This window comes from Aythya fuligula, chromosome 6 (assembly GCF_009819795.1).
Source record: "Aythya fuligula isolate bAytFul2 chromosome 6, bAytFul2.pri, whole genome shotgun sequence".
NCBI classification, from domain to species: Eukaryota; Metazoa; Chordata; class Aves; order Anseriformes; family Anatidae; genus Aythya; species Aythya fuligula.
In genome coordinates, this window is record NC_045564.1 from 3,731,978 (window position 1) to 3,744,322 (window position 12,345).

General features: G+C 40.4%; 1 protein-coding gene across 1 annotated transcript in view; it reads left to right on the plus strand.

Moving 5' to 3' along the window:
- STAT4 (signal transducer and activator of transcription 4) overlaps nucleotides 1–12,345 on the plus strand; it is a 36,576-nt gene that overhangs the window by 14,618 nt on the left and 9,613 nt on the right. The window contains exons 4-13 of the mRNA XM_032190208.1: nucleotides 12–104; nucleotides 1,609–1,687; nucleotides 3,309–3,394; nucleotides 4,239–4,390; nucleotides 5,657–5,815; nucleotides 6,711–6,803; nucleotides 7,684–7,743; nucleotides 9,150–9,167; nucleotides 9,250–9,343; nucleotides 10,144–10,188. Coding sequence (XP_032046099.1) covers nucleotides 12–104; nucleotides 1,609–1,687; nucleotides 3,309–3,394; nucleotides 4,239–4,390; nucleotides 5,657–5,815; nucleotides 6,711–6,803; nucleotides 7,684–7,743; nucleotides 9,150–9,167; nucleotides 9,250–9,343; nucleotides 10,144–10,188 — 879 coding nt within the window. The remainder of the gene's footprint in view (nucleotides 1–11; nucleotides 105–1,608; nucleotides 1,688–3,308; nucleotides 3,395–4,238; nucleotides 4,391–5,656; nucleotides 5,816–6,710; nucleotides 6,804–7,683; nucleotides 7,744–9,149; nucleotides 9,168–9,249; nucleotides 9,344–10,143; nucleotides 10,189–12,345) is intronic.

The following is a 12,345-nucleotide window of genomic DNA, read 5'->3' on the forward strand; positions in this document are numbered from 1 at the left end:
ATGTGTTCTAGGGGCCACTGGAAAAGTCTTTGCAGAACTCTGTGGTTTCAGAACGACAAAGAAACGTAGAACACAAAGTGTCAGCCATCAAGAACAGTGCTCAGGTATTTTGTTGTCCTGTTTCCTGTCTACAAATCCGTGATTTTCATAGACACTACCTATTTTACAGCCATCACACTCGTCCCTATGTGAGTTGCAGGGGGACTACTGAGTACAGTACAAACATACCTACGGCCTCTCAATAGATGCGAGGTTCAACCAACCTGTTTCTATGGCTCCATCTCCTTCAGTATCATCAGCAGTAGCTAGCCTTCCTGACCTCTGAGTCACATACCAGGATTTTTGTAAAGCTAAAGGTTACGTGACATAATTACATGTTTTTGAGACATGAAGGGACATGAACATTGGGAACTGATGGTAACAATCCTCCAGAAGTTTGTCATATCACTGCAGGGCAGAGCCAACCCAGTAGCTATATCCCAAAGACACTGCAAAGGCTCACAGAATAACTGCCCGTTCGTTTCAAGGCAGGATAAGGATTCCACTTACCTACAGCCTTTTTGCTGTCCCAGCCCTGCAGCAGACTCAATGTAAGAATTACATTTAAAATGTTTGTCCATATGCCATTCAAGAGCAACACTTCAGGTACACTAGAAAGAAGGCCTAGTAGCATTCTTCATAATTGTCTCCCTACACAGAGAAGAAGGATAGAGAGATGCAACTCTTAAAAGGATAAAGCTAGCTTTAGAGCAATGTGGTACTAGACCTCTATCAATGTTGTAAGAATTGCAGAGGAAAAGCATCCAAAGCTGCAACCCAGCAGCCAACCACACTGTTCTTCTAGTCTGTGCCTAGCAAGCACCTATGTGGAGAAGTGCAGCCATCCCTGAAAGCCCGTGAAAAAAGGAGAGTGATTTCTAGGTACAAGGGTGTTTTTTTAATAGCTAATTAAGTTGAACACAGAAATCAGCCAGCTCCTTGTGTATGTAATTTCATACCTTACGCATATAATTTAAAAGTTCAGTCTCTGAAATAAAGAAGAAAACAGAATTGCTAACTGTGTCCTAATTTAGCAAATGAGTTTTTTCTATTTTCCCAGACACTTCACTTGCATATCTCAGGGAACTGAAAAGCGTTGTTTATGAGTTGATGGCAGGATCAAGGCTTCCCATAAACAGCACATAAACAGAATTTTGAAGCAAACCAGATGATTTCCTACAGTTACATTTTCCTTCTTTTCATCTGTCTTTTTTGAAGTATTTTTGTATGCTGAATGGTGACCACTACACACCTTCTAAGCTTTTTGTTGTAGGTATGAATACTCCCTTGCAAAAAGCAAAGCAGTAAAATTCCTGAGTATTTCTGTAAAAATAGTCTCTGAACTCTGTTGCTCTCCTTAGTTCCAACTTTCTTGACTTTTCAAAATTACCAATTTGCCCTGCTCTAAAGTTCTAAGAAGAAGGTTACATTATTGGCATAACAGTTTAGATTTTCAAATGGTAGGAAAGGAAAATACTACATTATGCATTTGTCCACGACAGAACAAATTCCTTTTTATGTCACTGTGAACACCCAAGTAATTTCTTACTTTTCTCTCTCCTGGGAAAGATGACTGACCAAGATGTCAAATACTTGGAAGACTTGCAAGAGGAATTTGACTTCAGGTATAAAACAATACAAAGTTTAGGTAAGAGCTTTTGTAATAATTTTTAGATTCTCTAGGAAAAGGCTGATTATATGACTAGCAACCACTCTCAGGATTTATTTCTGTGCATTACCCAGATGCTACATGTAAGCATAAGAATGGGTTTTTAGTTATATAAAATCATAGTCTAGGACATAATGACTCTGTGGGGTTAAGAGGGCAAACAGGATCTTATTGATCAAGTATAGTTATATTCTATCAATAAGCTGCATAATGGATGAAAATAAGTAATTTTCTTAATTCAAAGAACCTAATTTTCAGTTTCTTCATGATTGACTTGGCCCTTCCTTGGCAGGATGTAGAAGAGACTCTTATTTCCCAGAGTAGAGTTGGGCGAAAGTAATTTTTTAACCTCTAATTTCGTTTTCTGTTCTTTCTTGACCACAGTGGTGATAACCTACTGGTAAGCACTCTGAATGCATGTTTCACCCAGCCTATGATGGTTGAAATCTGCACGCTGCAACAGTAGTTGCATGATCTTTATCAGAAAAGAAACTGAGGTCCACTCGTGTCTGCTCAGATTTCTTCGCGTCACCTCCCTTTGAACATGTAGAGATATTTGAGCCTTGAAATGCCCAGGTTCTTAAACATATTGCTCTTATCTATTTAAGGCTGGATATGGCCAAACAATTAAAAGAGATCGAGTTGCCATGTTTTAATGAGGTTTTGGTCACCAGGTCAATCACAGTTATTGACCAAGCAGATGATTGAAACCTGCCCCACTTGCAAAATAAAACACGCTTATGTAAGTGACGTTCAGGGCTTACAATTTCACTGTGTCACCAAATGCTATACACCACCACAGCCAGCTTGAAGTGCCTTAAAATGCACATGGGAGCATTTGCTGTGGCTGAGCTGACAGTCAGGTACTGGGCTCTCTCTTTTGAAACACACACTCTGACGTAACGAGGAGACATCAGTTTGGAGCCCAGCAGAGACACAGTTGGCACCAATTTCTTTTCTGAAGGTAGCATGAAAATGCAAGAGCAAAAGGTGGGGGAAGGCAAGGGCAGGGGGAAGAGCCATATGCAAAAGAGCATTAGGCAAACTTGGGGAAGCTTGAAACTAATGCATGATCCACAGAAGGATATGTTACAGAGAGGGGGAAGTACCTAGTGATCGGTACTCCTGGCTGCTGAAATCCCCATGGTGATGAACACTTTTATCTGTTTCAAATGCCTAACCTCCATTCTCTCAACCAGACGTAATTCACCTTAAGTTCAAAGAGCTTTAGCCTAACTGCTGACACCAATAGTGCACAAACCAATCACTGAAAACCAGATGCATAAAATAATACACATAAGAAATTTACAGATTTATATTTATGATCCATCTTTTCCACCTTCTTCCTCTTCCAAATGTGCACACATATCTCAAAAAGGGAGTCATAAAACCTTACCTTAAAGTCGTATTCATTAGTCTCTTCAAATGAAATACACTATTACATAATCTATTGATGTCTGCAGTTTATTTTTCACTAGTTCATACTGCACTCAGATCATGGTTTCCCCCCAGCACCTCCTATAAACACGCGTGCACACCCCCACGCCCACACACGCACTTGTACTGAATTTACCGGGTGATTTTTTTCATTCCCCTGCAGAGCAGAGCGACAAAAACAGTGCCCTCATTAAACAGGAAATGTTGGCGTTGCAGGCTATGCTCAACACGTTAGACTACAAGAGAAAGGTTAGTGACATCTTTTGTCATCCGTGCTGTGGTTCTTCAGCTTTCTCCCCTTATTTGCACGCTGAATACTCAAATGCATATGTGCTCCTTTTGGAATTCTCGTCTCAAAAGCGCAGGCAAAGAGCATATGAGTTGTAAATGCACCAAAGGCTTTCTGAAGGTGATTTTGACTAGCAGGTAAGAAATTGGCAATTAAGCAATGGCCTCATCAGGGCCGTGCTTCTGCACACCTTAGAGGAAAGGGGAGGACGTCACAGGACCTCTTACGTGCCGTGTTGACTGGTTAACCTAGTTGACAGTCTACAGCTTTTAGAGTAAATAAATGTTATTTGAAGTAAATGTAGTCTAATAATCACAAAAATAAAACAAAAGAAAAAAATCCACAAATGGTACCTAGCTCTGTTCAGCAACAGAGACTTGTGAATAAGACTGCTTCTTGACCGCTTTGCTATGACAGAAAACCACATGGTCAGGCAGTTGGAGTCCACCTGCTGTTTACAGTTTTTTACAAGCAAAAAGAAAGCCTGTGAATTGGGTATGATGCAAAACAGGAGAACGACTTTTTGATCTTGACAGTGCTTGTAAACGTCAACTGCTTGGAGGTGTTATGCTCACAATGAATGCAGCAACCTTCCCTCCCACCCCCAAAAAGGGAAGATTTACTGAGGAGTTCATTGATATTCAGGATGAGTTTCAAGTGCAGTGGGTGACGAATCCAGACACCTCTGGGCCAAAGAGCCTAAGGTGGTAGGACTAAATATAGCCGATCCCAAAACAATTCCAAAAATGCAACCAGCACTGTATGACAGCTGCTGAATTCTGTGACACCTTTCCTACGCCGCAGGAAGTACTCAGCAAAATCGGCCGCGTGATTCACGAAATCGACATGCTCATGAGCAACATGCTGACCGAGGAGCTGCTAGACTGGAAGAGACGGCAGCAGATTGCCTGCATCGGGGGTCCTCTCCACGGGGGGCTCGATCAGCTCCAGAACTGGTAAGCCCGCGCTGAGCTTGTGTTTCCACTGAAAACCACAGGAAGTCTGCTGCTCGACAGCGAGCCCCACGCGCACACACTGATCATTCCTGCAGATCGGCTGCCGTGCTACCTTGCGACATCAGCACATCCACAAGCAGCTGTGCAAGTCAGTAACTAAAAACACGGTTTCCTTTGGTGGACAAGGTTTGCTGTTAGAATAAATGACGTTAGAGCCAACTGCTGAGCCTGAGCCACTGCAGTTGGTCATTTTTTGCTTTGACGGCTGTTGCAGATGCATGATGCATATTCCCCAGGGAGTTTTGCTTGAGTAAGAACTGAGCTGAATGAGTTTGTCACTGGGGACAGTGGGAGTTTTATCTCAGCAGGAGCTGGGTAGACACACTTTATGCTTTGACTCACTGGGTGCATCACTCCTCCAAACGTAAAACTGCACAGGAATTGAATGGCAGAAGTACGCCCCATGGTGGTGATAAACAAGGCTCTAAAGGAGGCTCCAAATAAAAACTGTGCTGGATTTAAAAGACAATGCAGCCAAGGAAATCAATGTCCTGACCGTTTCTCTCCCATTTAACTTCTCATCTGGAAACTGTGAAGTAAAGAACAAGGAAAAAAAAAAAGAGGGGGGGGGGGGGGGGGGGGGGGGAGAAGAATTACCAATACCTTTTTTTTTTTTCTTTTTATATTTGAAGAAAAAAGTGGTTTTTTTTTTTTCCACTTTTTTCCCCCAATGAAGTATCATTTTTTCCCTCCAATGAGCACATTAAAAACTTCTAAAAACATTATTTTAATACATACATACCCTATTAAACTAGAAGTATGTTTGGATTTGATTTTCCTTGGCATAGTTTTTGCATTTCTGAGAAATGCAGCTCTTTAGTCTTGGTAACTTGTTCACTTTATATAATTGTTCCCTTTTAAAGAGTACGTTTTGAAAAGCAACTGAGCTGTAGGGAAGAATAAACCTGACAGAAGTGCCCTGCATATAAAACATCAGGACAGTGTATATATTTCTTCTAAATTATCACAGCCAGTGTTGCGCTGTTGTTGATGAGGCCTCTTGGGAGGTATTTACCTTTGAAAGTAAAGTAGGAGATTTTGTCTGATGTATTTATACACTGCTGTAAACAAAAGATGAACAGACTTCAGTTTGTATAAGGCTAGAAAGCACTAATCTGCACCAATTCTGATTTCCCGAAGTAAGAATTATGTTCCAATAACTGGTTTATGTAGCAGACTGCAAATTGATCTGTTGCCTCGCTGTAGTTTTACACTGTTGGCAGAGAGTCTGTTTCAAGTTCGAAGGCAACTAGAGAAACTGGATGAACTATTGACCAGACTGACTTACGACGGGGATCCTATCCCAGTGCAAAGACCTCAGCTGCTGGAAAAAGTCAATTTCCTGCTCTACAACCTGTTCCGCAAGTGCGTAAGCTATTGTGAATTCCCGTTGCTTTGCTTGCACTGACACAAGGTTATGGGCAACACTGAAACCATACTGGTAAAAAGAAAAGGGACAAACGGCTGAGTCTGCAAGGATCTCAAAGACTGAGTTTCCAACGTAAAGAGCATGTACAGCTGTCATCAAAACTCGTAGGAGCTGAAGGTATCAGGCAGCTTCTTGTTTATTGCACTTAAGGTTTTGTGGTCAAATTCTGACTCTAAGAGAACACACAAAACCCACTTATTTCAGTCATGTACATACCGCTGAGAAGTTTTTGTAGTAAAGTGACAGGTACCAATTTGTGCCTCGTCTTTTTTCTTCCCCACCAAGGCATTCTATAAATCTATGGTTTTTTTCCCTCCTAAACTTACCCATCTATTCATATATAAAATCATCAGATATATTTATATTCGTATATAAAATCATCATTCCTTTTCTCTTTTGTATTGGCTACAAAAGGAGATAAACCACAAGCAGCTATTCTGTTAGCTGCCTCTGAAAGCAAAGCATGCTTAACTGTTAAAAAAAAAAAAAATTAATTTCATTGAAGCTGGTTCAATGTACTTTTAGTTTGTTTTATGGTTCTGATAGAAGTCCACATCTTCCAACCGATACTTCAGGCCTACAGAATTTGATTTTGGTTTGGTTTCTAATGTATTCCAAGTGTGTGTTTCCTGTGGGAACAATTCAACTCTAAGTTATACCACTAGATCATTTGGAGAACTTAGGGTGGGAATACATGCCACCCGCTTCAGCTTCTGCAGAGAAATAAGCCTAAGAGATAACAACACTATCCCTTCCCCTCTCTCCCCCATTATTACCATTTATTTATGCATATTCCTAACAATTTATTTGTTTCATTTCTTTTCACCCTAGTTCATTTGTGGTGGAAAGGCAGCCCTGCATGCCAACACACCCCCAGAGGCCAATGGTTCTTAAAACGCTAATACAGTTCACTGTTAAATTAAGGTAAGGAAAGGAAACCTGATATAAATTCCTCCCTTTGTACACTGCATTTTATCCTAGGAGTCCATTTCGGGATCTAAAAAGCAAAGCAGAACAACATCTGTGCCAGTCAGGCTGAGACTCTTTTGACTCCAAGGCGGGTTTTCCTGAGCAGGGGTCTAAAGGCCACAGAACCTGCCACTTGTAATAATGACAACGAAGAGCAAACCAGTGGAAGGAGAACAGGCAGGCTGTGGCCAAAAGCCAGCACCTTCCGGAGTCTGTATGTATTGGATTGCTGTCTTAATGACTGTGCAAACTAAGCGAGTGGTGATCCACGTCCTGTAAGCCAAGATCAGGATACTCAGAGCCAACCTAGCACATAAGAGGGAGAAACTTGTGCAGTTTGGGAGGCATGTAGTTGGTGTACCAATGACAGGTTATTTCTCTCCCGCTCACTCCTTGCCTGACTATGTGAAAAGAGGTAAGATCGGAGAGGATCTCACATCTCATTTCTGCCTAGCAGCAAAAAGAAGGCAGGGAAGGGGCAGGGTGGGCAGGAGTGGAAGGAGTACATGGAGGAAAGTACAGGGAAGTTGCAGGTTACACAAATCCATTTCTAAGCTTTGATGTCTCTCTACCCATTCCCTCAAACACATACTAGCTTTTCCACATACTTTCAGGGAGACTAAAACATTTGCCACTGGAAAAAAACTCATCCCTTCTTTCACATATAGGAGCCTTCAAATTGTGATATAACCCTAGGTGCTTAACCTGTTTTCCGATTATAATCCTTTCAGATACGGTGGTGTGGAGCTATTGGTCTCTAGTATTTCCTGGTGATTAATTTATTTGTTAAAGTTGTTGGCTTAGAATATTCACCTCTACATTTTCTGTTTTGAAGGTTGCTAATTAAATTGCCGGAGCTGAACTACCAGATCAGAGTGAAAGCAACTATCGACAAGTAAGAAACTTTAAAGTGAGGATGTTAGACAACTTGCTTTCTACAGAAGCACAGATTTTTCAGTTGCTACTCTATCTGCTTTAAAGTCTGTTTTAAAAAGGGAAAAAAGAAAAAAGAAAAAAAAAAAAGAAAAAAAAAAAAGGACAGCTAAAACATAAGGGTGGTGCTTTTTTATGTGGAAGATTTCTTTGTGTTTTTAAAAGAAAGCTGCTATTTTTAATTGCTTTATTGAAATTGGAGACAGCAAGTTCATTTAACATCTGCTTCATGTCTTAAATAAAATTCATCAGTTATAAATAGTGGCATCACATGAAAACTTTCAATCAAACTATCTTGCATTTACAGTTTAGCATCTCTGCGTGTGCTAATATCTCCACCATTGTCTATGCAGCTGCTCCAAGTAGTACACAAAGTTTGAGCTTGGAAAGCTGGTGCTGTAATTAGTACATATGGCAGCTTAGAGAGTTTTACCTCTGCCTGAAATTAAGGCTGTTAAGTGAACTCCTGCTTCCTAACGGGTTTGGTATGCCTTCATGCTCCCATTATTTCTTACAGCAATCCCACATGAACAGAAACCTCTGCTCCTTCTGTTGGCCATAATTTCCTGAGCAAAAGGCACCTCCGAGCCTGTCTATGCTATCTTTGTGAAAACAGTGTTATCTCTGCCTCTAGTATTTCTATTTGAGTTGATTTGTCTTCTCAGCAGGATTTATTATTTGCAGTACAATGCAATAGTCCTGACTGCAGAGCAAGCTTGGTTACAGATAGGCCTAGCAGATAAAACATGAAGCAGAAGAATCAGGGTATGATTTCAAAATCAGCAAAGCTGATCCAAGCCCTCACTGCTCACCATCCCCTCCCAGCCACAGGTGCTGCTTCTGGCTGTTGTGCTTCTTTTAGCCCCCTAAAAAGCCCTCTGCTCATGCTGATACATGTCAAAGGCACTGGCCCAAAAGGAAGGGAAACACCCGGTGGGGAAGCAGCAGGAGAGAAGACAACTGTTTCTCTCAAAAGCAGTGTACTGTCCCATTTGCTGTGTACACACGTCCCCAGTACGCTGTGACCTATCTGTACAGGCTTCTATTGTCCCTGAACACACTCATGGAGGCAATTAGAGAGCGCAGCAGCTTCCAGTATCCACTTATGGCAGAAAAAAAAAAAAAAAAGAAAAAAAAAAAAAGCTAGATATAATACACTGCTTGCATCTGGACAGATGGAAAAGTCTAACTGGACAGAAGAAATTTCAGTTCTTGTTTTCAAAAATGTGCAGTTGTATTGGAAATATGTATTAACTTTAGGAAACGAGGCAAAACCTCCTGCTTCAAGATACGTTTTCTCGGTGCAATCATGGCTTACACATTTACTGATTCACCACCTGTTTCCTCCCCACCCCTCTTCTGTTTTAGGAATGTTTCAACTGTCAGGTAAGAAAATAAAATACAAGATCTCTTAAATGATCCAACATTATAATGCTATCGGAGTACATAAGTGTAATGTCCTCCATAGTAATCGTAGATTCGTTCTGTGTGGAACGCATGTGAAAGCGATGAACATGGATGAATCGGCAAATGGAAGTCTGTCCGTAGAATTTCGACATTTGGTAAGTTTGACTGCTCTTCTCTCATCATGCACCTCTGGTACAGAAATAAGATGTTATTTAAAAACTATGCAAGGAGAACTGTAGTATTGTCACTCGTTTTCTTCTTCCTTATACAGAGAGTTTACTCCTAGAACCAATTTATCCCATTCCATACTGCTCTAAAATGAAATCACACATTTTCACAGAAAATAAAAAGCAAACCCTATTTAACGCCAGAAAAGGAAAAGACTAATCTTGCTGAATTACACAGCTCCTCCGAAATTGATTAAAAATAAAAATAAAAAAAATGATAGAATGGAATGCTTTAGATTTGATTGAAATTAATGCCTGAGACAACTGTCTTTTAAGAGACTATAGAACTGCTTCTATAACTTCTCTAGTACCCCAGTGAGTCATGCTCTTAAACTAGGCTCTTTCACCTGTGGTATTTTTGTGGCTTCACCACGCGTGCAGTGCTTCATTGTAGTTTTGCAAAACGAGCTGGAAACTGATGGTCTTTACTTCTTTTTTTTCTTTTTTTTTTTTCTTTTTTTTTTTTGTATTATACACTCCGCAAGCAACCTAATTAACACTTTGTTACATTTACTCTATTATAATAAAGCTAATTGCTTCAAAATTCTTTTAAAATATCTATGAGAAGCCCATTCAGTGAAGGCATTGCGTCAGAACCTTCATTAGAGCGTACTTGTACGTTCTAAATAAATCCTTATTATGCTAAGAGCATCGTGGTTACAAATAGCATTCTTTATGTACTCTCCTGTAGTTTCTCTGCCCCATGAATTCTGTTTTGCTTTATACAGCAACCAAAAGAAATGAAATCAAGCGCTGGAAGCAAAGGAAATGAGGTTTGTGGATTTATTTTAGATGGTATTTTTGATTACTCTCAGAAGTATTTCAGACTGGATTTTATTTAAATCAAACAGCAACCATATGTAAGTAAATTGGATTTTGAAATATATACTCTCCTTATAAGTACAGAACCCAATAATCGTATGATTGTGTAAGCACAAAGAAAACTTTTCAGAAGTACTCAGAAATTTTAATTACATGCCTCTAATTTATGTATTAAAAAGGTACAGTGGAAGGTAGGATCTAAACATTTCTGGGGAGGCCTCGTTGCTGCCTCCCAGTGCTTGGGGGGGTGGGGGCTTACAAAAAGGATGGAGAGTGACTTTGTACGTGGGCAGAGAACAGGACTGAGCCTATGTCGTATGTCGCCATCGCGTGGCGACACACGAGGCTTCAGGAACAGCCTGACGGAGGGGCCAGGCACTGCTGGCGACTGCTTCCCACTACAGGAGCCTAAAATCCGAGTGCTGCTGCCTGCGGGAGTGCCCAGCCCTCCCCAGCTTCCAGCCCCACAGCCCACACAGATGTTTTATACAAGCACTCAGTGCAAGCTGTCCAAGTGCAAAGTAAAGGCGTGATCAGCACGGAGAGCTAACTGAAAACCTAAGGCAGAAGATACCTGAGCGTGCTCCATGCCATTTCTGAACGGAATAACTTACAACAAGATTAGCAAGACTGAAACTCAAAGCTCGCCTCCCAGCCACTGTGCTGCTTAGAGTCATTTGCATCCAGACAAGCAAACGCAGAGATGGAGGCGTAAAAATGTTAGTGTTCGACTTCTGGTGGCGTTTTACTCCCACTTTCACGTTTTGTGCCTTTATAACCATATAAAATATAGGGCTGTGGTGAATTAGGACATCTGAGCCATGACAAAGTTCACTGCTACCTGCTTTCCACAAATAGAGCTTCTCCTTGGTCAAAGCACAGCCTGAAATCATTAACTTAAACAAGTTTTTCACTTAACAGCAGCCATAATAATTAAGAAACTTGGTTCATTACAGAATGGTTAGTAAGCCACGAGTATAGTTGAGAAGTATGACTTATACTGAGAAGGAAAAAAAAAAAAAAAAAAAAAGTGGAAACTCTATATTTAAGGTTTGTCCTTTCATGTAGGAACACCTTTTTACCTAGAGGCTTTTGTTGTTGTTGTTGTTTTCTCCCCAAAATTTAAGATTTTTCAAAATCATAACAGGGCAGAAAAGGAATGGGGAGTTTAACCAACCTTTTTCAACTTTTTTCAGTGGGACTGTTTCTACCTGTATTAAAATATTTGAGTTCATTTGATGGATGAGTATTTCATTTAAAAGCAGGCAGCTCTGAACTGGATTTTTTCCTTTGCAAGGCAGATCCAGGTGCCAGAGCATCTCGTGGTCTCAATCTCTCATTTATACAGAATCTTTTACTACAGCATCCTGTACATGCCCTGAAGGAGGGGATTCATGGGAAAGATAAGGCCACAAAGTCCTTTCCCAAGGAACAATTTTATTTTATGTGGGCTCAAAGTGAAGCATTGCAGTAAACGGAGTGGAAGTGTTTAGATCCAGAAACATGCAGATTTTGTTTCCTTTTTTTTAAGAATTCTGACAAAATCATATCTGAAGGGGTTGGGGGAGGGGGGAGAACACCACAGGAAAAAGTGCAAAAAGATTTTTATACTTTGCCTTGTATGGATGGAAACTCATTTTGAAAGATCTCTTTCCCAGGGGGCAGAGATCTGGATGTTTACAGAGCTTTCCTCATTTGTAATCAAAACAAAATGCTTGTATGACAAACTAATCAACTATGCTGAACAGACTTTCTTTTTTTTTTTTTTTTTTCCCCAAGAAATGTAGTGGGGTTTCTGTTTGTTTCTTTTTGTATACCAGATTTACTTTAGATTAATGATTTAGGCCTCCATTTGTTCAGCTAGTACCATCTGAGTGTACTTAAACAAAAAAACTGTGTTCTAGGATGGGGGCCTACTTGCACATAAAGACATGGCTCCTATAACTGCTTTTTCTTGTGTGGCTTGTTTCTTGACATTTATCATCTGTGTTTGAACTGGAACTGTCAATCAGTACAGAGACTTTAGGAAAAGTGGGAGACGATCTCTATCAGATAAAAAAAAAATCAGATTTGTGTGTGCAATACTGTGCTTAAAAGCAACATTTTTA